Genomic DNA, 27,088 nt, shown 5'->3' on the forward strand with positions numbered 1-27,088 from the left:
CGAGGAACAAAGAACAGTTAGATGGGGGCGCGTTTGCACCCAAGACTCCGAACAGCAGGGAAGTTACCTCCACCTCTCGTTGGAACAGTAATCCACAAGCTATACACTAATCCAAAAGGATACACTCCGTCAGCTTTGATACGTTACCTCTCCGGTAGAAACGATATCTCGGCAATGAGGTGGAGGTGCCGTCCTGCTGATATACCCCACAGATGATTGCCGTCAGCTGTCTCAGGTGATGGGTGACAGCTGTCACCGTAGCTGCTCACGTGAGGCGGCGGCGCCCTCTGGTGCCTGGAGCCCGCACTCCAGGCAGGGCGCCCTCTGGTGGTGGTGGGCCAGCAGTACCTCCTCTTCAGCGGCCCACACAACAGTTACAATAAAATAAATACAGAAATACATTTAAAAAATAAAGAAATCTGACACATTAGGCGTGTCTTATTAATTGAGCGAGCAAATATCCACATGTCAAGAATTATTGACATGTGAAAAGAGAATACAGTGGTCCCTCGCTATAACGCCGTTCACCTGTCGTGGCCTTGGAGTCTCGCGGAGTATTTAGTCCAATTTTGCATGCCTTTTTTTTTTTTTACAGTGTTCTGTGTTCTGCGTATCTGTTTATAAGAATCTTGTTGCCCAGAAGAGAAAAGAGCGCCAACAAGTACTCATAACTGTGTTTGTCACACGGAAACACACACCTGCTGCAGCGAGATGTGAGTGGGAAAAGGTGCAGCGCCAGGACGCAGAGGCCCGATCTGTGAAATACTGGTCAGTCACTATTAATAATTTCTTATGTGTCCGACCTCGTTCATTGATCGTTAAAATTAATTCGTTAGTTCTAAATGCCATCATAATTATTTATAGGAAAACGTTCTATTGTTATTTCTCAAACAAATGTTTGGGCCTGAAAGAGTTTGGTATTATTTTTCTACTAAGGTTTGAACTTTGAGAGTGTTTACACATGAGAGAAAAGTGAGAAAATGTTCATGCCTGATTGAGAAAGTGTATAAACTGTGTAGTGAGGGGTTTTACAGCTTTGAAACGTCTATAATAATTGTAAAAAATAACGCTGACTATGTCGCGGTTTCGTGTATTACGGGCTATTTTTTAGAACGTAACTCCAGCGATTAATGAGGGACCACTGTAACACTTTATTGATATATACTACAAAACAATTGATACGACGACCGCTTTTGACGCTCTATTGGCACGCGTCGTGATTGGTGGAGTTCTTTTTCATTGCCGTCTTCCCGGCCTTAAAATGAGGGTGTGTCTGAAGCGGAGTCTGAATATTTATGGGCGTGTTTATTATAACTACGATCATTTCCACCCGCCGCATTTATCAAGATCACGTCAGGCGTACGCCGGAAAATGGGCAGGTGCGCACTGCTTGATACATGTCACGGCGACTTTGGTGTTTTTCAAGTTTACGCCGTAAATTTATGCCACAAGTGCGCAACATTGATACATGAGGCCCACTGTGAGTAGTCAGATCGCATCAGAGCATCGGGCCATACAGTGTAAGAACATAAATCGTGCGCTCTGAACTTTTGCACCCTGCGGTTTTGTCGTGCAGTTTGAGCTAGAGCCGAGTACAATGATTGAAAATATCGTACAGTTTCTGCCCAGCTTAACCCAATAAGCAATTGTAAGAAGATACAAAATCCATTGCGACCATTACCTTGTTTCAACCATCACAATATCATTATCATTCAGTCATTAAGAGTCACAGTAAATTACGTGTTCTCAAAGCTGAGGAACATCTGAATGTTTCAGCTATATATACAGTATATACAGTAAAACTTGCATATAATGGATTCATTTGGACTAGCGAATTTTGTCCATTGTAGTCTAAATCTGTTATATGTATAAAACAGACAAAATCTGTTATATGTATGTAACGGATTAGCTACAGCAAGGAGGAGCCGAACGATCTACGGGGTATCCCCAACACCAATTAGGCTTACGTATTTCCTTGATTAAAAGCCTGACCTTGAATCGGGACCTGCCTCATTTAATGACTGGGTCATAACTTTGTCTGCTAAGTGTGGGACATTATGTGCATTAAAAAGGATTACATTTATTTGAGTCACTCTTTTTTTTCTAAGTCAGCTGTGAACTGGTACCTTAAAATCCTAAAGCCTGATTTATGCTTCTCCACCTCCGTAGCTCCATGGCCATGCAATGACGTTTCCGACTCCATGTTGTAAAGTTGGTCATATTTGCGGACTTTTCTGCCAAACGTATTTGATCCATGATCAAAATGTAATCGGTAGACTTCAGACTTCAGACAACTTTATTGATCCTGAAAAGTTCAATTACGTTTACACTCCAATTACCTCAGGCAAGATACAGCAATTAAGCCACAATTATTACTTGGGCGCACTGCAAATTAAAATATGACGGGGGAGGCAGGAGTGAAAATATAAACGTGATAAATCACAGCCTTTTGCAGTTTCAGGCATTTAGTAGGTGCACGTCACAAGGAGGGTTCGCAGCCAAGCAGAGGGCTGTCATCTAAAGCGGTTTCACCACACTCGGGGATGTGTGTTAAACTTAACACCACATTATAGTGCAGGCAACAACCAGCATTTTGTTAACAATTACTGGCCTTGCCTTGTTTAGGTCCTGTGTCTAAGCACAGTTTGAAAAAAGAAACAGCCGGCCTTTTAATTATGGAAATACGGTACCGCTGAACTTCAGAATACCTCTGTTACTGGGCACGTCCAGACTGCTCTGTCCGGTACATGTCAGGGTTTTTAATGGGAATACATTACGATGGGGTGGGACGTTTTGTCCGATGTGAGCAAAATCTGTTATGTAAAATCTGGTATATACAGTGTTTATTACATGGAAAACCACACAAGCATTGGGACTTTTGCTTTTGTCCGGTGAGTGTGAATATCCAGTTTATACGATGACAGTTTAGGTGAGTTAGCTGGAGCCACTCTTCCAATTTGGGATTTACAGTTTAGAGCCTGGTTGTGCCTCTCAGTGTATGATGTCCCTGCTTGCATCTTGCATCCTGCTACTATGTGCTGGACTGTCTCTGGGTCATATTTGCACGGCCTGCAACTTGGGTCCTGTCGGTTGTGGTAGACTCCTGCCTCTATGGATCTGGTGCTTCGGGTCTGTTCTTGTGCTGCCATGATCAGAGCCTCTGTGCTGTCCTTTAAGCTGACCTTTTTGTTGTGTGGGCCGCTGAAGAGGAGGTACTGCTGGCCCACCACCACCAGAGGGCGCCCTGCCTGGAGTGCGGGCTCCAGGCACCAGAGGGCGCTGCCGCCGACGAAGGCTGTCAGGGTGACAGCTGTCACCCATTACTGGACACAGCTGACTGCACTCAGGACGGAGGTATATCAGCAGGACAGCGTCTCCACCTCAGTGCCGAGATATCGCCTTGAGCCTAAGGTAATCTTCTCTGCAGCTTATTTAAGTATAATCCTATAATACTTGTTAAACCTTTCAGGACAGCTGACTACCGAAAGCCGAGTGATCGGATAAGTACTCACCTTCCTGCTTATTGTGACAAGAGGTGGAGGCGGCTTGCCCCTCTCATCTACTGGGTGCGGTCGCATCCCAACCTGTGTGTTTGTGTTCTTTCCCGCCAGCAGTACCGGATCCGACGAGCGAAGGCAGTGGCCACCTGGGAATTCGGGACTTGGCGGTTCCAGTACTTCTGGGTTTCGGTGGCAGAGGAAATCTGGGTGGTTCCGGTTCGACTAGGACGGACGTCTCCTACCTTCGGGCCTGCCCACAAGACACCAGCAGATTTCGGCTTACACCTCCAAATTGTGAATTATTGTATCAGTTGTGCTAATTTCACAACAGTAAAACTTGTTATTCACCTTTCTCCATTGTCCGTTCATTGCGCCCCCTGTTGTGGGTCCGTGTACCTACACTTTCACAACACTTTTCTAGCCACTGGTAGATGTCAGCCACTTCCTCTGTCAGTGGTACATACCATGGAGGCGCATCATATCAGGCCCTGGTGCTGTCCAGCTATTCATCCCAGAGACTAATGATTTTGTGATGTTGACTGGTTCTTGTTCTGGGAGGTGGCTGGGGGGTGCTCTTGGGTCCACCAGCCACTTGGCATTGGTGTTGTGTGATACCCCTTTCTCCCAACTGTTATTCCAGTTTGCTGAGGCGGGTCTGTTCTTGTATTACTCTGTTTGCCCCTTTCAGCTGGGAGTCATTGGGCGTTGGAGAACAGGCCATTTATTTTGTTGGCCTCTGCTTCTCTGGTGTTATCTCTTCAGCTGAGTAGCCAGAGCAGCAGGCCTTTGATCTCTCTCTCTCTCTCTCTCTCTCTCTCTCTCTCTCTCTCTCTCTCTCTCTCTCTCTCTCTCGCTTTCTATACACACAGACACACACACACACACACACACACACATATATATATATATATATATATATATATATATATATATATATATATATCGGAATTTCCAGACTATAAGCCGCTACTTTTTTCACATGCTTTGAACACTGCGGCTTTTACAATGATGTGGCTACGTCAGTTGATGCTGTCAGTTGATTTCCTGAAAGCTGCGCTCCTCACCGATGTAAATTCACACACAGTGTAAATATAAGGTCTTACCTGTTCATTTTAGTGAACAAAAGTCCCTCTCCGGCACTTTGCGCCACAGTTGTGCCATCAGATCAGTTAGCGGAGCGCAGCCTTCTTCCCCCACCCTTCCAAACCAGTTCTCTGTCTTGACACAACAAGTTGAAAAAGTCACAGTGCCTCATTAACGTCTCATTTACCACAGACTCCATCTGATCCTGGCTGCACGTGATGAAATCCCAAGAAAAATTTAAAATTACTCAGTTCTCTTTGTGGAGCGGAGACACTGTGTGCACACACGCTGGATGACTTGCGTGTCAAAATTTTTGTGTAACACTTCAGGGGAAAAAGCATTTACGGTACATATTTAATTAAAAGTTAAAAAATCTTTCTGTCTAACATCTTTCTGTGTAAATATCTCATGTCATAACGTGGAGACCCGCAGTTTGTAGACAAGTGCCGCCTATTTATGTACAATTTCTTTTTTCTTTTTAAAATCGGTGGGTGCGGCTAATATTCAGGTGCGCTCTATAGTCTGGAAATTACAGTAGTCATTGTACCTGTACAACAAAATTGGATGCAGTGCTATTAGTGCAATCATCAGCACATACATAAAAAATATGCCTATATAGGTATACATAGAAGTAGTATTAATGTAACCATGAAAATTTTTTTTAAAAGAGTTTAAGCTAAAAAATAAAACATATACCTCACATACTAGACCTTTCCACATTTATTGCACATTGATGTTGTATTTGTGTTGGTGTTTTAACATCCTCTTAGAATGTCACTATTTGTTGCCATGTTTGCTTGTGAGCAGGGTCAAGAGAGTGACTCGTCAGAGACGTCAGTCCGTGGTCCACGCATAAAGCATGTTTGTCGTCGTGCAGCTGTGGCTCTCGGACGTAATCGAGCTGTGTTTCCTGATGACATGCCAACACTTAGTGCCTTGCCTTGGGAGGAGAGAGAGAAAATCCTATCTTCCATTTGCAATGATGGTAAGGCACACTTAACTTGGTTCTCGTTTGGTTGCTTTATTGATTTGACTGAGGTGCAGAGATGAATAAAATGAAAATTAAAAAGCTTGACCATTATAATGGATTTTGTCACATTTGACCAGAGTGTCAGCAGATCACTGGCATCCTGACTTCGGACCTACTAATAAATGAAAAGGCATTTCAGTACCACTTACTAAAAGATTTAAATGAATGTATGTAAATACAACCCCAGTTCCGATGAAGTTGGGACGTTGTGTGAAATGTAAATAAAAACAGAATACAATGATTTGGAAATCCTCTTCAACCCATATTCAATTGAATACACCACAAAGACAAGATATTTAATGTTCAAACTGATAGACTTTTTTTGTTTTTGTGCAAACATTTGCTCATTTTGAAATGGATACCTGCAACACATTTCAGAAAAGGTAGGACAGTGACAACAAAAGACTGGGAAAGTTGATGAATGTTGAAAGAACACCTGTTTAGAACATTCCACAGGTGAACAGGTTAATTGGAAACAGGTGAGTGTCATGACTGGGTATAAAAGGAGCATCCCCAAAAGGCTCAGCTTTTTACAAGCAAAGATGGGGCAAGGATCACCACTTTGTGAACAACTACGTGAAAAATAGTTTAAGAACAATGTTTCTCAACGTTCAGTTGCAAGGAACTTAAGGATTCCATCACCTTCAGTCCATCATATAATTAGAAGATTCAGAGAAACTGGAGAACTTTTTACACGTAAGCGGCAAGGCCGAAAACCAACATTGAATGCCCGTGACCTTCGATCCCTCAGGTGGCATTGCATTAAAAACCGATATCATTGTGTAAAGGATCTTACCGCATGGGCTCAGGAAAACTTCAGAAAACCAATGTCAGTTAACACAGGTCGTTGCTCCATCTACAAGTTCAAGTTAAAACTCTACCATGCAAAGCGAAAGTCATACATCAACCATCCAGAAACTCCGCCACCTTCTCTGGGCCCAAGCTAATTCGAAATGGACAAATGCAAAGTGGAAAAGTGTGCTATGGTCTGATGAGTCCACATTTCCAATTGTTTTTGGAAATCATGGATGTTGAGTCCTCAGGACAAAAGAGGAAAAAGACCATCCAGATTGTTACCAGTGCAAAGTTCAAAAACCAGTATCTGTGATGGTATGGGGGTGTGTTAGTGCCCATGGCTTGGGCAACTTGCACATCTGTGATGGCACCATCAATGCTGAAGGGTGCATCCATGTTTTGGAGCAACACATGCTGCCATCCAAGCAACGTCTTTTTCAGGGACGTTCCTGCTTATTTCAGCAAGACAATGCCAAGTGACATTCTGCACGTGTTACAACAGCGTGGCTTCGTAGTAAAAGAGTGTGAGTACTAGACTGGCCTGCCTGCAGTCCAGACCTGTCGCCCATTGAAAATGTGTGGCGCATTATGAAGCGCAAAATATGACAACGGAGACCCCGGACTGTTGAACAACTGAAGTCGTACATCAAGCAAGAATGGGAAAGAATTCCACCTTCAAAGCTTCAACAATTAGTGTCCTCAGTTCCTAAACACTTATTGAGCGTTGTTAGAAGGAAAGGTGATGTAACACAATGGTAAACATACCACTGTCCCGGCTTTTTTGAAATGTGTTGCAGGCATCCATTTCAAATTGAGCAAATATTTGCAGAAAAACAACAAAGTGTATCAGTTTGAACATTAAATATCTTGTCTTTGTGGTGTATTCAATTGAATATAGGTTGAAGAGGATTTGCAAATCATTGTATTTTGTTTTTATTGACATTTTAAACAACGTCCCAACTTCACTGGAATTGGGGTTGTATTTGAACCTGTATGGATTAGAAAAGATCCAAAATAAATTCAAACGTGCACCCAGTTCTTGATTTTAAAGTCATTCATGATGCATGCTGTACTGTATCACTCCACCCTGGCAAAAAAAGAGTTCATGAACATCATTAAAAGCCCAAAATTTCCATGACATTAATTCCCAGAATGAGTGTATGCAAACGTCCGTCCACAACTGTATGTGGTGATGCAAGGCACCAGTGCATGCTCTCATACTTGACCTGTTATCACAATGATTCATACAAGAAATGTGTTGTGCAACTTTCTGCAACTGTCTTCCACTGTGTTTGAACCTAAATACTTAAATCAATAGTTGTACAGAAACTGATCGGTGGGTAAATGTTTGTTTTCTGACAGACAAATCATCAGTAGCAGGCTCCGAAGAGGCAGAGCCTCAGTCTCCACCCATAAAGCCACGGGAGACTCGACAAAAGGCCATTCAGGAAGCTCCTCCCAAGAAGGGGCGTCGATCACGACGTTGTGGTCAGTGTTCAGGCTGCCAGGTTCCAGAAGACTGTGGTGTTTGCACTAATTGCCTTGACAAGCCTAAGTTTGGAGGGCGAAACATTAAAAAGCAGTGCTGCAAGTGAGTTCTAGTCAATGAGATTTTGTCACAATACGTAACACCAAATTCCTAACGTTCCAGTGTCTTTCATAACTATTTAGGTTTGGACATTCCCAATAAATCAAATGTCTGTTTAAATGGAATATTTAAGAAAATTTGACATCAGTTGGATAATCTGTATGGATTTTTGTCTTTAGGATGAGGAAGTGTCAGAATTTGCAGTGGATGCCTTCAAAGATGTTTCTTCAGAAGCAAGGCAAAGGGAAGAAAGACAAGAAAAAGAAGCTGTCTGAGAAGAAGGAGGGTCTCAATCCTGTAAAAGTACCAAACTCTGATTCTGGCCTCAAACCTACACTTTCACCACTAAAGGAAGACCCTTCCCATAAAAAGAGTGAAACCCCTCCTCTAAAACCAGGAGAGGACAAGGCAAGACAGCTGCCAGCTTCAAAACAGTCTTCTCCATCACTCACATCTTCCCCTGCACCAGCTGAACCCCCACAGACCCCCAGCACAGTGACAGCCCAGGCCCCGTCTCCAGGCCTGACACCAGAACCCAAACAGCTCTCGACCTCAAGCAGTGTCACCAGTAGGAAGGGGCACAAAACTCAGCCAACTGGAGCTACTTCCTCTTCCTCTTCCACCTCATCTTCCTCTTCTTTATCATCATCTTCCTCTTCCTCCTCTTCCTCCTTCTCCTCCTCCTCAGCTCAGAATTCCCCCTCTCAGTCTACGCAGTCTAATCCTCCATCCAAACAGCAGCCGCGACCTCCCAGTAATCAGACACTTTCAAAAAAAGATGCACCTCCCAAGATTTCACCAAATGAGCCCAAGAAGAAGCCCCAGCAGCACTCATCGCAACTACAGAGCTCAGCTACTCCAGTGTCTGAAACAGGTAAGACGTGTGTGCAACTTCCCTTAATTCTTGTTCACTATAAATGCATCGCTTCTGTTGACCTTGAATTGTGTATGAATTATGGCTGTAATGGTTCCTCAAGGAACTTGAGCAATTTGAGTAATAAAAATTCTATAGTCATATTTTATGCATTGAGGAATAATAATTCTGTCATGTATTTGGGTTGCTATTGATCCTGCTGATGGAACAAAACTGTATCAGAATGTAGATATTGTTCATACAGCACATTTCTTCAATCTGTTGTTCGCTGCCAAGCACTTATACACACACACACACACACACACACACACACGCATATATATATATATATATATATATATATATATATATATATATATGCGTGTGTGTGTGTGTGTTTGCTTTTTGTTTGTTCAGCTAACCAAAAAGTTAGCTTCGATAACCTTTAATCCGCTAACTGAAAAGTTATCTTTTATAAAGCTAAACCAATAACCCCCTAAAAAATTTAGCGGAAGTTACAGATAAAAAGCTAAACTGATAACTTTTAGTATTGACATGAGTACACTGGCAGCTCCTGACACAAAAATGAGTCAGTACTTCTGTCTCAGATCAGCGTTATCTCAGCAGAAGAGACCTGGTGACCAGAGAAAGGAAGAGGGAGGGAAGATAAAGATAATTTATTTTGAAGTGAAAATATCAGCTGTATGTTTTAGTTTTAAAGTAATACACCAATTTTGAAGGTGTTAGCATTTAGACACACATGCCGCAATGCATTACGAAGATTAGTTTCCAGGCATCACTGGTTGGCTGGTCGGTATAAGCCGCAAGATACTGAAGCGTGTGGTGGGTTTTACAAATAAATCTGTATGTGTAAATATGTCATTTGTTTCATTTGTTAAAAAAAAAAAGAAAAAATAGAACACATCTACTGGATGGCAGTGTTCATGGCAGTATGAATAGTCACACATTCACTTAAACTGCTGAATCACAAACAGAATTTTCAGTTTTGAAATTGCCTTTTTTTTTTTTTTTTTTACAAATCCATTAATCAACTGACAAGGACCTGTTCAGGTGGTATAAATAATTGTAATCAGTAGTTGCAGGCGTAATTTAATATTATTTTTCTGTTTAGCCATTGAATTGAAACAGTTGAAGAAGCCATCCTCTCGTTGTGTTGCGCCATCTAATAAACAGCGACCAAAAGACAAGGTAAGAATTAGTCCTGTTAGCTTGAGCCCATCAATTAACATTAAGAATTCTATTGAAACAGTTTGGGTTTGTCTCTTAAGCATACAGAATTATTACTGACAGCCTCTAGCTTCTTGCTCTACCTTGTGTACCTCCAGCTAGCTTCTACCTTGAATTTTCTCCAGCATCTTTTTTTCCCATTTCCACAAGTTTCATCCTTGTGTACATATATAAACTTGTTTTTAACCCTATTTTCCTTGTCTCCTCTAGTCTGAAAAATACGAGAGGCCGTTGACCACTAAACCTCCCAGCAGTAGTACTTTAAACTGGGTGAGCACTCCCTCGACTAGGGGCCAGGTGAAATCCAGAGCACCCTGCGACGGAGTGCATCGTATCAGAGTGGATTTCAAGAGAGACCATGATGTGGAGAAGGTGTGGGAGGCTGGTGGCTTCAGCCTGCTCACCTCTGTGCCTGTAACACCCAGGGTCCTCTGCTTTCTGTGTGCAAGCAGCGGAAACGTTGAGGTAAAAAAAAAAAAAAAAAAAAAAATTCACTGATGATGATTAAAATGAATTCTTCAAAGCTGCATTTGTTTCTTACTTTCCATTTTTAAATATGTAGTTTGAACTCAACCACTGTTACTTGCTTAAGAAGCAATTCCATATACACATTGATTAACATGACACATGCCGAAATATAGGCCTGTCTAAGACTTGGTGAGCCATGTTGACACCTTGCTGATGTCGGCCATCACATTGTTGTACTGGCATTGTAACCTATTTGTGATGCCTCATATTAGCATTGTGACATTTTATGGTGATCCTTGCTGCCGCCGCTGTTCTGTCCAGATGAGAATGCGGTGGTGTCTTAATGCTGCTGTGATGCAGTAATGACATTACCATTGTGTCTCAGCCATGTTACTACTACGTGGCTGGTGTGGTACTTTTCCAGCCAAAAGAACAAGAGCAGTCACAAACTACACCTTGTGGCATTTCTGCTTGCAAGGCTTTACTCTTGAATGTACTCAAGCATTATATTTCTCTACGGCCATTTTTATGTGCTTAGGTTTGAGACATGAAGCAAACAACTACTAGCCAAATTACAGTTAAACACAGGGAAGTACCATGCTCAGCTGTACTCAAAGCTTTGATATAACTATTATTGTATTTAATTGTTTCCCTTTGCCATTCTCTACCTGTCTCTAGTTCGTCTTCTGCCAGGTATGCTGTGAACCCTTCCATCTCTTTTGCCTGGGGGAGTCGGAGCGCCCTCTCCAGGAGCAGTTTGAAAATTGGTGTTGTCGACGATGTCGATTTTGTCAGGCCTGTGGACGCCAGCATCAGAAAACTAACGTAAGCCAATCATTACAGTTGGGTTCATTTAAAGTGGAGCACAAAAGAAGCTTTGGCTAGACTGATAGCTTCAAAAGACTGGACAATCTCCCCAGTAAAGAGTCTTTCTGCCAGCAAACAGCACGTAACCAACTTCTTGGATTCTTGCCATATAGCTCTTCAATAATTAAAATCCTTGCAAACGTTCCATAGTGTGAGCCTTGCATGTTTTTCATAATAGCATCATAAATGAACACCATTGGTCAGCTTAACACAATGATCAAGCCTGTTTGAGTTTTTTGTGTACTTGTTACTTGTTAATAAAGTGAATGGATGTGTTGATTAGTTGCCAACAGAATGTTGAACCAGAATAGATTTCCTTTTTTTTTTCACTCTGAAACAAGTCTTGCTATTGAGCAGGCATTTAAGTTTTTTTTTCATTGTTAATTTTTGTCCACATTAATTGGCATCCATCTGTAGACCAAAGGACTGCTACAGCATCATTGTGTTCTGATGTTTGATGATACGAGCTCTAAAAGGAATCTAAAGCCATAAATCTTCCAAAAGTAACATAACACATTTTTCTTTGCTACAAAGTATGATTGGTAATTTCAAGGATTTAACCCCTTAAGCCCTACAGCCTATTTCACCAAAATCACATACCCATACATTATGATTTATTTTTCAGCTTGTACAAGGTCAAAAATGCAAAAGTTTGGATCAGTTAAAAGACAGGTCCTAGGGGATGTTGTGGATGTAAAAAAAAATTGTAAGTAAATAATACTTGGTAGGAGTAAATGAGGTTTTTCCCAAAAAATGAATTCCGATTTATGTCTTTATTTGCTTGGCGTTTCAGCTGTGGTTAGTTGATATGTGATTGAAGTGGATACTTTTGTAGAGGAGACTTTGCTTGACATTTTGATGTATAATAAGTGTATGTTGGTGTCAGCATTGGTTAGTTATGAGTGTTCAAATGTTCCAAAACAGGGCAAATCCCTAAATTTGGGGGCTTTAGGGTTTAAGAGGTTAAGTCATTTTCTTTTTAAAACATGTCTTCATACATTTATATTCTAGAAACCAGGGAGGATTCACATACTGTCCTTGTAGAAGTTGGTGTCTTAAAGTCCATGTAGTTGTTCATAGTGTTGGTGGCAAAACGACAACCAATGACTTCTGTCTTCATGTAGAAGAACAGTTGGTAGGTCGAGAGTGCAGATGTGGTTTATGGATCAGGCATTTGAAGACTTTGAATTTGCATTCTTCTATGGAAGCCATTCGCCATCTGGACATAATTTGCAGAGATTTGTTCTACTTTGTGCACCAGAATTTTTCCATTATATCAGTAACTGTCTCAAGAGTCCGCTGTATTAAGCTACAATGATAATTTGTTTCATCTTAAGCAGTGTCGGCACTTTAACCTTAACATGGTCTGCCTCACAAGCATTGTTGGTTTGGATGTCAGAGTGAACCGGTTTCCAGAATTCTTTCATCTCAGGTTTGAAATGTTGGATCCAAGTGTGACCCAGTTTTTCAGATCGCTTTGGATCTCTGGTGTAGTCATTTTGTTTTGTGTGCACCTGATCCCATCATGTCTCAGAAGTGAAGCAGAGTAGGTGCTGATTCGTATTTGGCTGGGAGACCACTTGGGAATACCCGGAGTGTTTCTCCATGTAGAATTGGAGTTGCGTCAGGAACGGTATCCGGAGCAAAAAAAAAAATTGTGTCTTATCCCAATATGGACCTGTACAGAATCTGCTGTGACCCTGAACAAGCCAAAAGGGGCAAGCCAAAGAAAAACTTGGGATGTCTGGCATGATTATCCCTGAGCATCTTCTTGAGATCATGCCAAGGGTGGTGACAGTGCCAGGCTTGTGAATAAAACTTGAATAGGTACAGCTTTAGTGCTGCCTTTGATATCTCAGTGATGTCATCTTATTTTTGGTCTCTCTCTCTCTCTCTCTCTCTCTCTCTCTCTCTCTCTCTCTCTCTCTCTCTCTCTGTGTCTCTCTCTGTGTATGTGTGTGTGTGTGTGTAGCAGCAACTGCTTGAGTGTGATAAGTGCCGTAACAGCTATCACCCGGAGTGCCTGGGTCCTAACCACCCTGCCCGACCCACCAATAAGAAGAGAGTCTGGGTATGGGTAGAAGCCCATTCATTTACACTTTATTTATAGTTTTGTATAATACCAAAACTTGGATACTTGCTAAATGTTAGCATTATGTTTGCACATTTTTCTTCAGTCTCTCATTTCTTCACATGTTTCTCTCTCTTCTCACAGCCGTACTCAGTTGTATTCATGTAACTCTTTCACACACACAGTCCATCAACATTTTACTTCTGCTTTTTCAACAGCGACCTGCAAGTTTCTGTCACACACTCACCAGCTTATTGGTGTGTTCTTTTTTCTTTCAGGTTTGCACCAAGTGCGTGCGCTGTAAGAGTTGTGGAACCACTAAACCTGGGAAATCCTGGGATGCCCAGTGGTCACATGACTTCTCCATGTGTCATGACTGTGCGAAACTCTTTGCTAAAGGTGAGAAGCAGAATACGATCACTGACGTGGAATAAAACACTTTTCCAGGGTGACTTGTGTTTTATTGCGAGCAACTGTACCTGAAAACATGTTATCAGCCTCCTGAACAATCGGTCATCCATTATTATGTCTAAAATGTATCACTTCACACGATATTTCTATAGGAAACCTTTGCCCAATGTGTGATAAGTGCTACGATGAGGATGACTGCAACAGCAAGATGATGCAGTGTGGCCGTTGCAGCCACTGGGTTCACGCCAAGTGTGAAAAGCTAACAGGTTAGTCAAAGCAGTACAACTTTCTACAGCTCACATAGTTCCACTAGTGATTGTTTTGGGGACCGTGTGAAAATATATGAGGAAAGAGTAGGCAATTTTAGAATGCTTTAATCATATCAGATAAAACTTATTTTTACAGTGTTTCACAATTGCTAAATCACATTTCGTGAACCCTCGCACCCTTTTCACAAAACTGTAAGCACAAAACCCTAGGGCTGTGAGACAGCGGGGGGGAGAGAGAGAGTGCTTCATGTACTGTTTTGAGAATGGAGCGCATTACTGAAAATAAATAAAAGTGCTTCATTTAGTCATCTGGAGTCAGTTTGGGTAAATTGTCACACTCCACCCAGAGCCCAGACTGTGGTCATGTTCAGGTGCAGCCTGACTGACTGAGGAAAACAGTGACCGCCTGTGCTTACGGTCCGGTGTCAGGGGAGGGCTGAGCTCCTGACACCGGGAAAGATCCAAAACTTGTAAAGACATGAAAAAATAATTACCCAGGAAAACAGAAAGGGATGCACTAAATTTGACAGTCTGCATGGTGGCGCAGCGACATTGTGCTATTGCTTCGGGAGAGCCCTGGACTATTGACGTTGTTTAAAAACGCAAAAGTACTTTTTATCCGATTACTGGATTAATCGCCAGAATAAGCGATAGAATGCTCAATTACTAAAATAATCGATAGCTGCAGCCCTACAAAACCCAGATGCTCAAGCTAGATTCACAGAACCTTTGAAGCCTCTTGCATAACACTGGTCATCAGTTTTTTTTTGTTTTTTTTCTTACATGGACTTGGAGAACTGATTTAGGTTCATTTTAGGGTGCTGAAGGAATCCGAGCTCAGAGTTCCTCTATCACATCACAGTTTTTTGCAATCTGCATGTTCCATATTGATGGATTAAGCAAAAGTTGCCTATTCACTCATGGGTTTGACGCCACTAATCACACACAAAAGCAGCTTAAAGCATAGTTTTTAAACCAGGTTCGCAAAATGTGAACAAGAGCTGTAATAAAGTTTATGGCGCCGAAGAGGTGTGCAAGACTGCAACTTTTGCTTCAATGCTTTATACAAGAAATATGTTTTTTTTTCATATCTCAGAAACATGATGTGATTGGCAAAAACTAACACCAGATTCAGAGCCCCCAAATTATCCAAAATCCATTGAAAATCTCCATGTAAGAAAAATCATGTTGACCAGTGTAATCAAATAATCGCTTCAAAACAGTTTGAACTGTGCTCAATACCCAAACGTGTTTAAGCATACACACAGTCAGTAAAAATAAAAACACTACTGACTAGTCATTACACTCTACATCGAACATTTGAGAACACAGTGTTCAGGGCACATAGCCTGGGAAAACAATAAGTTTATTCCTACAGTAAATACAGTCGTATGCAAAAGTTTGGGCACCCCTGATAATACTCACAATTTTCTTTTATAAGTCATTGGTTGTCTGGATCAGAAATTTCATTTAAATATATCATAGAGCAAACAAACACATTGAGATTTGAGAAGTGAAATGAAGTTTCTAGTATTTACAGAAAGTGTGCAATAATTATTTAAACAAAATTAGGCAGGTGCATAGATCTGGGCACCCTTGCCATTTTATTGATTTGAATATATTTAGCACTAATTATTGGAACACAAAATTGGTTTGGTAAGCTCATTGACCATTGACCTCCTTACACAGGTGAATCCAATCATGAGAAAGGGTATTTAAGGTGGCCAATCTCTTTTAATGAGTGGCAACATGGGAACCTCTAAACAACTCTCAAATGACCTGAAGACAAAGATTGTTCAACAAGAATGGTTTAGGAGAAGGATACAAAAAGCTATCTCAGAGATTTCAGCTGTTAGTTTCCACTGTGAGAAGCATAGTGACGAAATGGAAGACCACAGGCACAGTACTACTTAAGGCCTGAAGTGGCAGGCCAAGAAAAATTTCAGATAAGCTGAAGCGAAGGATGGTGAGAACAGTCACAGTCAATCCACAGACCTGCTCCAAAGACCTACAACATGATCTTGCTGCAAATAGTGTCTGTGTGCATCGTTCAACTATAACCTCAATTCCAATGAAGTTGGGACGTTGTGTAAAATGTAAATAAAACAGAATACACTGATTTGCAAATCCTCTTCAACCTATATTCATTTGAATGCACCACAAAGACAAGATATTTAATGTTCAAACTGATAGACTTTGTTTTTGTGCAAATATTTGCTCATTTTGAAAAGGATGCCTGCAACACGTTTCAAAAAAGTTGGGACAGGGGTGACAAAAGACTGGGAAAGTTGATGAATGCTCAAAGAACACCTGTTTGGAACATTCCACAGGTGAACAGGTTAAATGGAAACAGGTGAGTGTCATGATTGGGTATAAAATAGCATCCCCAAAAGGCTCAGCTGTTCATAAGCAAAGATGGGGTGAGGATCATCACTGAGTGAAACTGAGTGAAAAAATAGTCCATCAGTTTAAGAACAGTGTTTCTCAACATTCAATTACAAGGAATTTAGAGATTCCATCAGTCCATAATATAACCAGAAGATTCAGAGAATCTGGAGAACTTTCTACACATAAGCTGCAAGGCCAAAAATCAACATTGAATGCCCGTGAACTTCTAGCCCTCAGGCAGCACTGCATTAAAAACCAACATCATTGTTGGATACACACCTGAATTCAATGAAAGATTCGTTAGCTGGCTTCTAATGAGCCTTTCATTGGATTCAGGTGTGTTGTTGCAGGGAGACAACTAAGAGTGTCAGGAAGGTAGATCTCGAGAACCGAACTTGGCCACCCCTACCATACATCAACAACATCCAGAAATGCCGCCGCCTTCTCTGGGCCCAAGCTCATTTGAAATGGACAGACACAAAGTGGAAAAGTGTGCTGTGGTCTGATGAGTCCACATTTCAAATTGTTTTTGGAAATCATGGACGTTGTGTCCTCTGGACAAAAGATGAAAAAGACCATCCAGATTGTTACCAGCACAAAGTTCTAAAGCCAGCATCTGTGATGGTATGGGGAGGTGTTTCACATCTGTGATGGCACCATCAATACTGAAAGGTACATCCAGGGTTTTTGCTGTCATCCACGCAACGTCTTTTTCGGGGACGTCCCTGCTTATTTCAGCAAGACAATGCCAAGCCACATTCTGCACGTGTTATAACAGTGTGGCTTCATAGTAAAAGAGTGCGGGTACTAGACTGGCCTGCCTGCAGTCCAGATTTGTTGCCCATTGAAAATGTGTGGCGCATTATGGAGTGCAAAATACAACAACGGAGATCCCGGACTGTTGAACAACTGAAGCAAGAATCAAGCAAGAATGGGAAAGAATTCCACCGACAGAGTTTCAACAATTAGTGTCCTCAGTTCCCAAATGCTTATTGAGTGTTGTTAGAAGGAAAGATGATGTAACACAGTGGTAAACATCCCACTGTCCCAGCTTTTTTGAAACGTGTTTCAGGCATCCATTTCAAAATGAGCAAATATTTGCACAAAAACAATAAAGTTTATCAGTTTGAACATTAGATATCTTGTCTTTGTGGTGTATTCAATTGAATATAGGTCGAAGAGGATTTGTAAATCATTGTATTCTGTTTTTATTTACATTTTAAACAACATCCCAACTTCATTGGAATTGGGGTTGTATACTGTGCACTTTGCACATAGATGCTGTATGATGCTGTAATGCAGAGGAAGCCTTTTCTGCATACACACCACAAACAGACAGTGGTGGGCACAGCTAACCAAAAAGTTAGCTTCGATAACCATTCATCAGATAACTGAAAAGTTATCTTTTATGATGATAAACCAATAAATTACAGATAACCGATAACTATTAGTATTGATTTGGACGCGACCACATCAGATTACACTGTTGGCTTCTGATAAACCAGTTTTACTTTAAGCGCCGCAGGGGCTGCTGGGTAATTTCAAGGATCACAAACACAAATAACATGAAAAATGAATAAATAAAAATAAAACCCAAACACTGTCATCATCTTTCAAAAGTCATCTTTCACACAGTATTAGAAGTCACAGTTTATCTTGGTATTAGATACACTGTCATTTATGAGCTAAAAGCTGACGCTTTTTTCGCATGCTTTGAACCCTGCGGCTTAAACAACCGAAATACATCCATTAATGCATTGATTGGCAGAATAAAATACACGTAGTAAATATGAATTCTTACCTGTTAGTTTCAGTGGGATTCATCTGAATAAATAATCCACATAAAGCGTCCTTTTTTTAAATCCCAAACAGTGTCTAAACGTGAAGAGAAAAGTCCCTCCCTCTGTACACACATCTCCTCTCCCCCGCGAGTCTTGGCGATTAAATTACAGCCACAAAGAAATAAAATAATCTTAAAATTAGTCTGTTTTGTTTTTGTGTCTAGTGGACAAGTCACTGTAACGTTCAAAGTGAACCTGAACTACACTACCCACAATGCTCCCTGCGTCGACCGGCCAATCATGTTTTGCGCTTAATGATGATGTCATCAGCAAGCGGCTGGCAGCCAGTCTGCTCAGTGGCTACAAACACACAACAAACGGAGGAACATGCAGAGGAACATGTACAACGTTGTAGAATGGCCATCTCAGTCCCTAGACCTGAATATTATTGAAAATCTGTGGTGTGACTTTAAGCGGGCTGTCCATGCTCTAAAACCAACAAACCTGAGATGTTTTGTCAAGAAGAATGGTCCAAAATACCTTCAGCCAGAATCCAAACTCTCATTGGAAGCTGTAGGAAGCATTTAGAGGCTGTTATTTCTGCACAAGGAGGATCTAAAAAAAATACTGATTTTTTTTTTTTTTTTTTGATAACTGAAATTTCTGATCCAAACAACCAATGATTTATAAAGGAAAATCATGGAAATCAAATGACAGGCAACATTGAATGGAAAGTACATTACAGTCAACTGTAATACACACATACTGAAATCGTTACTCTTTGACCCTTTCTGAGTTGCACTTTAATGGTACCCTGTACACTTACTTTACGCAAACCATGTTGTGTTGGAGAACACAATCAATGGTGGAAACGCTGACACTGGTGATTCCTTCAAAGTCTGTATTGTCTTCGAGAAGTCGCTGTTGTATTTCACGCAGTCTGATGGCATTATTCTGGATGACCATGTCAACAATGAGAGCCTCTTGCTGGTTGAACATAGGAGTCCTTCCACCCTCATGTGGCAGTCTTGCAATTTTACAAAATGAGAACCTTTACAGAAACATACATGCAGTACTGTATAAAGAGCAGTGAGGACCCCACCACCACACACACACACACACACAGTCTCCTTTATATTGGGAAATATCTGTATACAATGACCAAAACAAAGGAAGAAAAACAAAAACTAAACTGAAACTACCTGTTCTCTTCTCTGAATCTCCTAATTATAGTGGCCACAGAGAATCTGCTCAGATTTGGTTGTACCGTCTGTCCTGCTTCCCTCATTGTCATGCCATGCCATGCATAAAAACATGATCAGTTACAGATGCTCACATTTCATCTGAAATTACTGATCTTGGTCTTAGCCTCACTCTTGCTGTTCCTCGTCCTCCTTCTCTTCCCCCTTGCCCACCACCTCTCACACTCACTCGTCCTTGTCTTTGTCCTCGTCCGCCTCTCAGATAGTCGCCCTTCATCTTTTTGCCCTCTGAACTGGCTTATATTGGTTTCATCACATCATTAGCAACAAGTGTGCAGAATTTTGAGTCGTGCGTAAGTGATGATATCAGTGCTGTAATTGTGTTTAATGTCTGACACCTGTGTCTTACTATTTTGCATCACAAGTGCATCACAGCGAAAACTGTGTTCAGTCAGTGAGAATTTGTTTAGAGTTTTGCAAAAAAAAAAAAAGACTGCATTAGATCTGCAAATTGTGTCTAACTAATTGAAAACTGCTTAAGGTTTTGCCAAAAGAGTTGCTTGATTCATAAAATAAGTTCAGGCCACTGTGAATTTAGTTCAGGGAATGGAGTTTAGTGTTTTAGCAACTCAGAAAAAATGTTGGAAATGGAAGAGGTGTTAATAATCAAACATCAGAAATCGATATTGCTCATGTTTTGCTGGAAGATGATCAAGCACACATCTTGTCATGTTATCTCCTCATGAGTTTTCATTCTGTCTTTAATTAACCCTTACATTTCAAGTTGTCTGTCGTTGTCACTGTAGTTAATTGATTAACAGATATTGAGCTCAGTCAGTAATGTCACATTTACAGAAGTGTTGACTGGCCATGGTCCAAGTCACCTTTGAACAAACACAGAGACAAACAAGTGTTCATCTTTTTAGTACGTAAGTAGTCCTTTTGGCTTCTCCCTTATTTGGTTATGGTTGACACAGCTGATTCAATATGAATCTACGTGTAGATTCGGGAGCATTCATCTTATTGGTTTTGACATTAACTTGAGTCTGTCTCTTTCACACAGCTTGATCCAAAGCAGACATTTCTCCCAATTCCTCTCTGGTTTTGTGAAAGGACTGAAAAGATCATATTGTCCTCTGAACAGTTAGGATGGTGTCAACTGCATTTGTTTTTCAGTAACAGCTTTCTGCACAATATAAGAACAGTTGCATGAGGGATTAAAGCTTATCTGTTGGGGCACTGAGGCTTGTCAAAGGATGTGTTGTATGTATTAAACACAGATTGGATATTCTTAAGTCAGTCTTAAGGGTGCAAACAACACTTGAAATTAACAGAATCACAGAGAAATCCATGGAATGGGTTGGATAAAATTGTAAAATAAATAATCCCAGTGTTATCTGAATTGAACAAAATTATCTATTTGTGTGCATAGACTGTATATATACTGGACAAACTGCATGGTGTCACCCATAGGTTTTCTATAGAGACCTTGAAGTCCATTTTGAAGGCCAAAAATTGTTGCTCTAGGTGGTGCCATGTTGGCAATGCTTACTCCGCCTATGTCAAGACTAGGGTTGGGTATCGAGAACTGGTTCTTTTCGGGTATCCTTAAGAAATGATTCGATCCACCGACATCAATAGCCTTTTTTGCTTAACGATTCCCTTATCGGACCTTCAGAGCGGCCGTTATTTTTGGGGGTGTTTGTCGGGAAAATGATCATGTTTCTACGTTGATTACAGAACCCCTGCAGGGTCTGTAATCAACCGTTTCTGCAGCGCAGCTCTTCTTTGAAGCTTGAAGCAATGAAGCATTGATCCGACCCGCTGCTTCGTTGGTTCTTTGTTTTATTTCGCTTCATCTTAATTTGTCCCTGCTAAAACCCCAAAGAGCATATATCTGTGAGTAATATTTACCTTTTTTTTTATGTTAAACCGACCTGTTATGGTCTTCTGAAACAGTTGATAGATGTATTTTACAACTTAAAAACGTGGCAGATGCTAACACGTGAGTATGTCTATGGTATTTCCAATGTTAAAGTTAGCATTATTATTATTAATAATAATAATAGCAACAACAATAATAGTAATAATAACTAATAATGCTACACTATAATTTTAGAGAAAGAAACAAAAAGAACCTGATTAAAAACACAACAGAAAATATAAATCCAACTAACAATGAACATACATAAGAATGAATTTGAATAAGGAAAGTTGGGGTTTTTCTCACCAAAATGGATGCTGCACTCACTGCAGTTTATTGTCTGGAATAGCCCCAGATTGCATTTCAGAGCTTCTACAATTCAAACATTTTTGTGCGGGTGGTGTTGAGGGGTAACTTTGGGTCATAGCCTTTTTTGTTTTTCACCACTTTCATCCCTGAATATGTCAATCTTGAGTCACTTTGTGTGGATTAAAGTCACTAACTGGGACTCCTGTCTAGTGGCGAGAAAGAAATGAGAATCGTCCTGCGTTCTGTTCACACAGCTCCAAACGCTGCGTGGCGCTCTGCCGAGTCAAGTTAGAACGATAGAATCCAGTCAGAATTAATAACTTCAAAGCAAAACGCTTTTTAAATCAATTGAGACCTCTTTCCAAATGTTGTAATAAAAATAAACTGCAATCGATCAAAACTTTTTTTTTCTCCTAAAATGAGACGTCCTGCGCTGACGTGCAGCAGCCGGCTGAACTCAGCTCAGAGGTATGGAGAGACATTCATGCCAACATGTATGAAAGGAAATGCTTTTGACAAAAACTACAGGTTTTGTTTATTTTTATTTATGTCCAGAGATCAAGGATCCAGTGACCAATTTCATATTTATTTACTTTAAGACAGTGAAATGTTGTTGACATAGAAAACCTGTAAAGCCTACTTTCAGTACACAGAAAATTCACAAGAGGTATTGATAAGGGAATTGATAAGGAATCGGATTGATAAGCAGAATCAATAATGGCATCGATATCGATAAAATCTTATCAATACCCATCCCTAGTCAGGACCAACCAATATTTGGATAAAGAGGTGGAGCGTGGGTGACATCTTGCATGACTTGGGTTTGGGTGAATGAAGCCTGAATACACACCCCATCTTTGAGTTACAGACAAGCTAAGCTGACAGGCTAACCTCGGTTTATGTGATTATTGAATCATATTTTTGGGGATTACGTGGCAGTTCTTATAATGGTTTGCTGTGGTGTGGGCATTAAAAATGATGACCCACTTATTTCTTGAATAGATGTGGATTAACCGGACCAAACAGCTCAAGTTACTGATAGCTGCTAAAATCGCTAATGCTGTTAAAATACAATATTAAAAAAAAGTCCATTTGGCTGCTCCCTTGTTTTCACTCGGGGTTGCCACAGTAGATCCAAGGTGGACCTACAAGTTGATTTGGGACAATTTTTACACTGGCTGTCCTTCCTGACGCAACTCCATATTACATGGAGAAATGCGGCAGCGGTGGGGTTTTGAACTGGGAACATTCTGCACTGAAACCAAGCACACTAACCCATCCATCCATCCATTTTCTTCCGCTTTATCCGGAGTCGGGTCGCGGGGGCAGCAGCTCAAGCAAAGCTGCCCAGACCTTCCGATCCTCACAGCTCCCCCAGCTCCTCCGGGGGAACCCCAAGGCGTTCCCAAGCCAGCCGAGAGATGTAGTCCCTCCAGCGTGTCCTGGGTCTTCCCCGGGGCCTCCTCCCAATGGGACGTGCCCGGAACACCTCTCCAGCGAAGCGTCCAGGGGGCATCCGGAAAAGATGCTCGAGCCACCTCAACTCCTTTCGACGTGGAGGAGCAGCGGCTCGACTGCGAGCTCCTCCCGAGTGACCGAGCTCCTCACCCTATCTCTAAGGGAGCGCCCAGCCACCCTGCGGAGGAAACTCATCTCGGCCGCTTGTACTCGCGATCTCATTCTTTCGGTCATGAGCCAAATCTCATGACCATAGGTGAGGATCGGAACGTAGATCGATCTGTAAATCGAGAGCTTTGCCCCCCTACTCAGCTCTCTCTTCACCACGACGGTCCGATACAGCGACCGCATCACTGCAGATGCTGCACCAATCCGTCTATCGATTTCACACTCCATCCGTCCCTCACTCGTGAACAAGACCCCGAGATACTTAAACTCCTCCACTTGAGGCATTGGTGGCACACTAACGCCTTTAGTATTAATAAGGTGAATGTTTTACGCTGTGCAAATACAGCAGCACAGACAGCTTTGATAATCCATCGGGAGAATTAACCACACAACAAGCATATTTCACAGCAGCTTGCAAATACCGCTGCTGCCAGACCTCTGAATCTCAGCTCAGTGACAACACATGAGCTGTGGCTAAATGTCATTCAAAGTGGTCATGCTCCTAATCATGCATTGCTTTATTGTTAAACATCTTAAACTAAGAAGTTAAAAAAAAAAAAAAAAATTTCACCGCTCATACTGCTCACTGCTTCTTTTTTTTTTGGACCAGACTGGAAACATGTTTATTTCTGCTCTAAAGTCGGACACTTTAACATGGGCTTCTATGAGAATCTGATAAATTTTGTAGCCAGCCTCAAGCCGCCAGTCAAGGACCTGCACCTTTTTCTTTTTTGGGTATGACTCATTTGGGACTACTGAAGCATAATGCGTTCTTGCATCTGAAGTGCTTGCGCTTACTCAACCTGGAAATACATACAGCGAGGAAAATAAGTATTTGAACACTCTGCGTTTTTGCAAGTTCTCCCACTTAGAAATCATGGAGGGGTCTGAAATTTTCATCTTAGGTGCATGTCCACTGTGAGAGACATAATCTAAAAAAAATGCGGAAATCACAATGTATGATTTCTTAAATAATTTATTTGTATGTTACTGCTGCAAATAAGTATTTGAACACCTGCCAACCAGCAAGAATTCTGGCTCACACAGAACTGTTAATTTTTCTTTAAGAAGCCCTGTTATTCTGCACTTTTTACCTGTATTAACTGCACCTGTTTGAACTTGTTACCTGTATAAAAGATACCTGTTCACACACTCAGTCAATCACACTCCAACCTGGCCACCATAGCCAAGACCAAAGAGCTGTCTAAGGACACCAGGGACAAAACTGTAGACCTGCACAAGGGTCGGATGGACTACAGGACAACAGGCAAGCAGCTTGGTAGAAGACAACAACTGTTATTGTTTATTAGAAAGTGGAAGAAACACAAGGTGACTGTCAATCTCCCTCGGTCTGGGATTCCATGCAAGATCTCACTTTGTGGGGTAAGGAAGATTCTGAGAAAGCTCAGAACTACACAGGAGGACCTGTTCAATGACCTGAAGAGAGCTGGGACCACAGTCACAAAGATTACATTAGTAACACATGATGCTGTCATGGTTTAAAATCCTGCAGGGCAGCAAGGTCTCCCTGCTCAAGCCAGCACATGTCCAGGCCCATTTGAAGTTCACCAGTGACCATCTGGATGATCCAGAGGAGGCATGGGAGAAGGTCATATGGTCAGATGAGACCAGAATAGAGCTTTTTGGAATCAACTCCACTTACCATGTTTAGAGGATGAGAACAACCCCAAGAAAACCATCCCAACCGTGAAGCATGGGGGTGGAAACATCATACTCTGGGGGTGCTCTTCTGCAAAGGGGACAGGATGACTGCACCGTATTGAAGGGAGGATGGATGGGGTCATGTATTGTGAGATTTTGGCAAACAGCCTCCTTCCCTCTGTAAGAGCATTGAAGATGGGTCATGGCTGGGTCTTCCAGCATGACAAACACACAGCCAGGGCAACTAAGGAGGGGCTCCGTAAGAAGCATTTCAAGGTCCTGGAGTGGCCTGGCCAGTCTTCAGACCTGAACTCAATAGAAAATCTTTGGAGGGAGCTGAAACTCCAAACCTGAAAGATTCTAGAGAAGATCTGTATGGAGGAGTGGACCAAAATCCCTGCTGCAGTGTTTGCAAACCTGTTGAAAAACTACAGGAAATGTTTGACCTCTATAATTGCAAACAAAGGCTACTGTACCAAATATTAACATTGATTTTCACAGGTGTTCAAATACTTATTTGCAGCAGTAACATAAAAACAAATTATTCAAAAATCATACATTGTGATTTCCGGATTTTTTTTTTTTTTTTTTAAGATTATGTCTCTCACAGTGGACATGCACCTAAGATGAAAATTTCAGACCCCTCCATGATTTCTAAGTGGGAGAAAATCACAGGGTGTTCAAATACTTATTTTCCTCACTGTAGATGATTTTTGGTGGGTGGGTGGTGGCTGTCTAAACAGACAGACTTTACAGACCTGAGTCAAAAATCTTCTCAGAATGTCTGAGGTATATTATAAACAGTGTCTGTGACCTTAGGTGTCACTCCTGCAGTCTGAAAATTTAGAAGTGTGTCCTTGTCAGTTATGTCTGTGATGGACCTGACAGACTCACCTGTGGTGCCACGTGTTTTGACTAAACAGACATCTTGCCTTTTGTAAGGTTCCCCTTTAGCCCACACTGCAAATGAAAGCATTCTGATGATTTTCAGGTAGTCCAGCCCTCTCAGATAATCAGAAAAGGCTCAGAATATAACAAAAGATTCACAAAATATCCATGTGTATCCAACACAAATCACATTTTTCTCATAAGTGGACCGTTTGTGTTCACATAAGAACACTTTTTCGGTGAGTACACAGCAGACTGTGAGGCTGTTGTTTGAGGGCTGTCACATTGATGGAATGTTGAAAGATGATGAAGCCAATAATGGGCACAATAACTAACTGTCATCTATCGCTGTCCTTCAGAAGAAATGTACGAGCTGCTGTCAGAACTGCCAGAGAGTGTTGCCTACACATGTACCAAATGTACGGAACACCATCCGGCTGAGTGGAGAACGACACTGGAGAGGGAACTGCAGGGCTGCATTCGCCATGTTCTTAATGCGCTGCTCAACTCACACACATCGACACACCTCTTACGTTACAGACAGGTGAATTTCACCGACTGTCTCTTCCTTTCTTGTCTTTCCAAACTCATGCCCTTTTGATTTTTTTGTGAATGAGCTACTGTCATCATTTGTCAGAAGTTAATATTTTTCCAACTTTTGTTTAAAACCTCAGTTTAAATTGAGAGTAACAGTCCAGTGAATACATGGGGTACCTTCCTTACCTAACTATGAGAGGCTTATTTTGGGGCAGGCGGTGAAGCCTCCAGAGCTAAACCCAGAGACAGAAGAGAGTCTTCCATCCCGTCGCTCCCCAGAGGGCCCAGATCCTCCAGTCCTGACCGAAGTCACTCCCTCACCCGCTAGAGACTCCCCTCCAGACTTGGAGTCTGTGGAGAAGAAGATGGATCAAAGCTGCTACAAGTCTGTGGTAAATATGTTTCTGTCCAACTGTGTGTTGTCCCTGTTGTCTGCATTTAGAAAGTGTGTATCTAATTATTTTTTATTTCTTAAAGAATTTATGAATCCAACAGTGTGAACCTTTTAGCATTAGATTTGAATAAGATTTGTGGGGCTGAAGAAATATGAAAAAGAGTAATACTTTACTGCAGATGAAGAACGAGTGA

General features: G+C 41.5%; 1 protein-coding gene across 3 annotated transcripts in view; it reads left to right on the forward strand.

Moving 5' to 3' along the window:
• kmt2a (lysine (K)-specific methyltransferase 2A) overlaps positions 1 to 27,088 on the forward strand; it is a 152,918-nt gene that overhangs the window by 78,197 nt on the left and 47,633 nt on the right. For 2 of the 3 annotated variants that reach the window (XM_034169284.1, XM_034169286.1), the window contains exons 4-14: positions 5,391 to 5,568; positions 7,771 to 7,999; positions 8,176 to 8,870; positions 9,982 to 10,058; positions 10,308 to 10,562; positions 11,244 to 11,390; positions 13,405 to 13,503; positions 13,782 to 13,902; positions 14,067 to 14,180; positions 26,323 to 26,507; positions 26,716 to 26,892. In XM_034169284.1, coding sequence (XP_034025175.1) covers positions 5,391 to 5,568; positions 7,771 to 7,999; positions 8,176 to 8,870; positions 9,982 to 10,058; positions 10,308 to 10,562; positions 11,244 to 11,390; positions 13,405 to 13,503; positions 13,782 to 13,902; positions 14,067 to 14,180; positions 26,323 to 26,507; positions 26,716 to 26,892 — 2,277 coding nt within the window. The remainder of the gene's footprint in view (positions 1 to 5,390; positions 5,569 to 7,770; positions 8,000 to 8,175; positions 8,871 to 9,981; positions 10,059 to 10,307; positions 10,563 to 11,243; positions 11,391 to 13,404; positions 13,504 to 13,781; positions 13,903 to 14,066; positions 14,181 to 26,322; positions 26,508 to 26,715; positions 26,893 to 27,088) is intronic. The other variant, XM_034169285.1, reaches the window with a different exon arrangement.

Source organism: Thalassophryne amazonica, chromosome 4 (genome assembly GCF_902500255.1).
Source record: "Thalassophryne amazonica chromosome 4, fThaAma1.1, whole genome shotgun sequence".
NCBI classification, from domain to species: Eukaryota; Metazoa; Chordata; class Actinopteri; order Batrachoidiformes; family Batrachoididae; genus Thalassophryne; species Thalassophryne amazonica.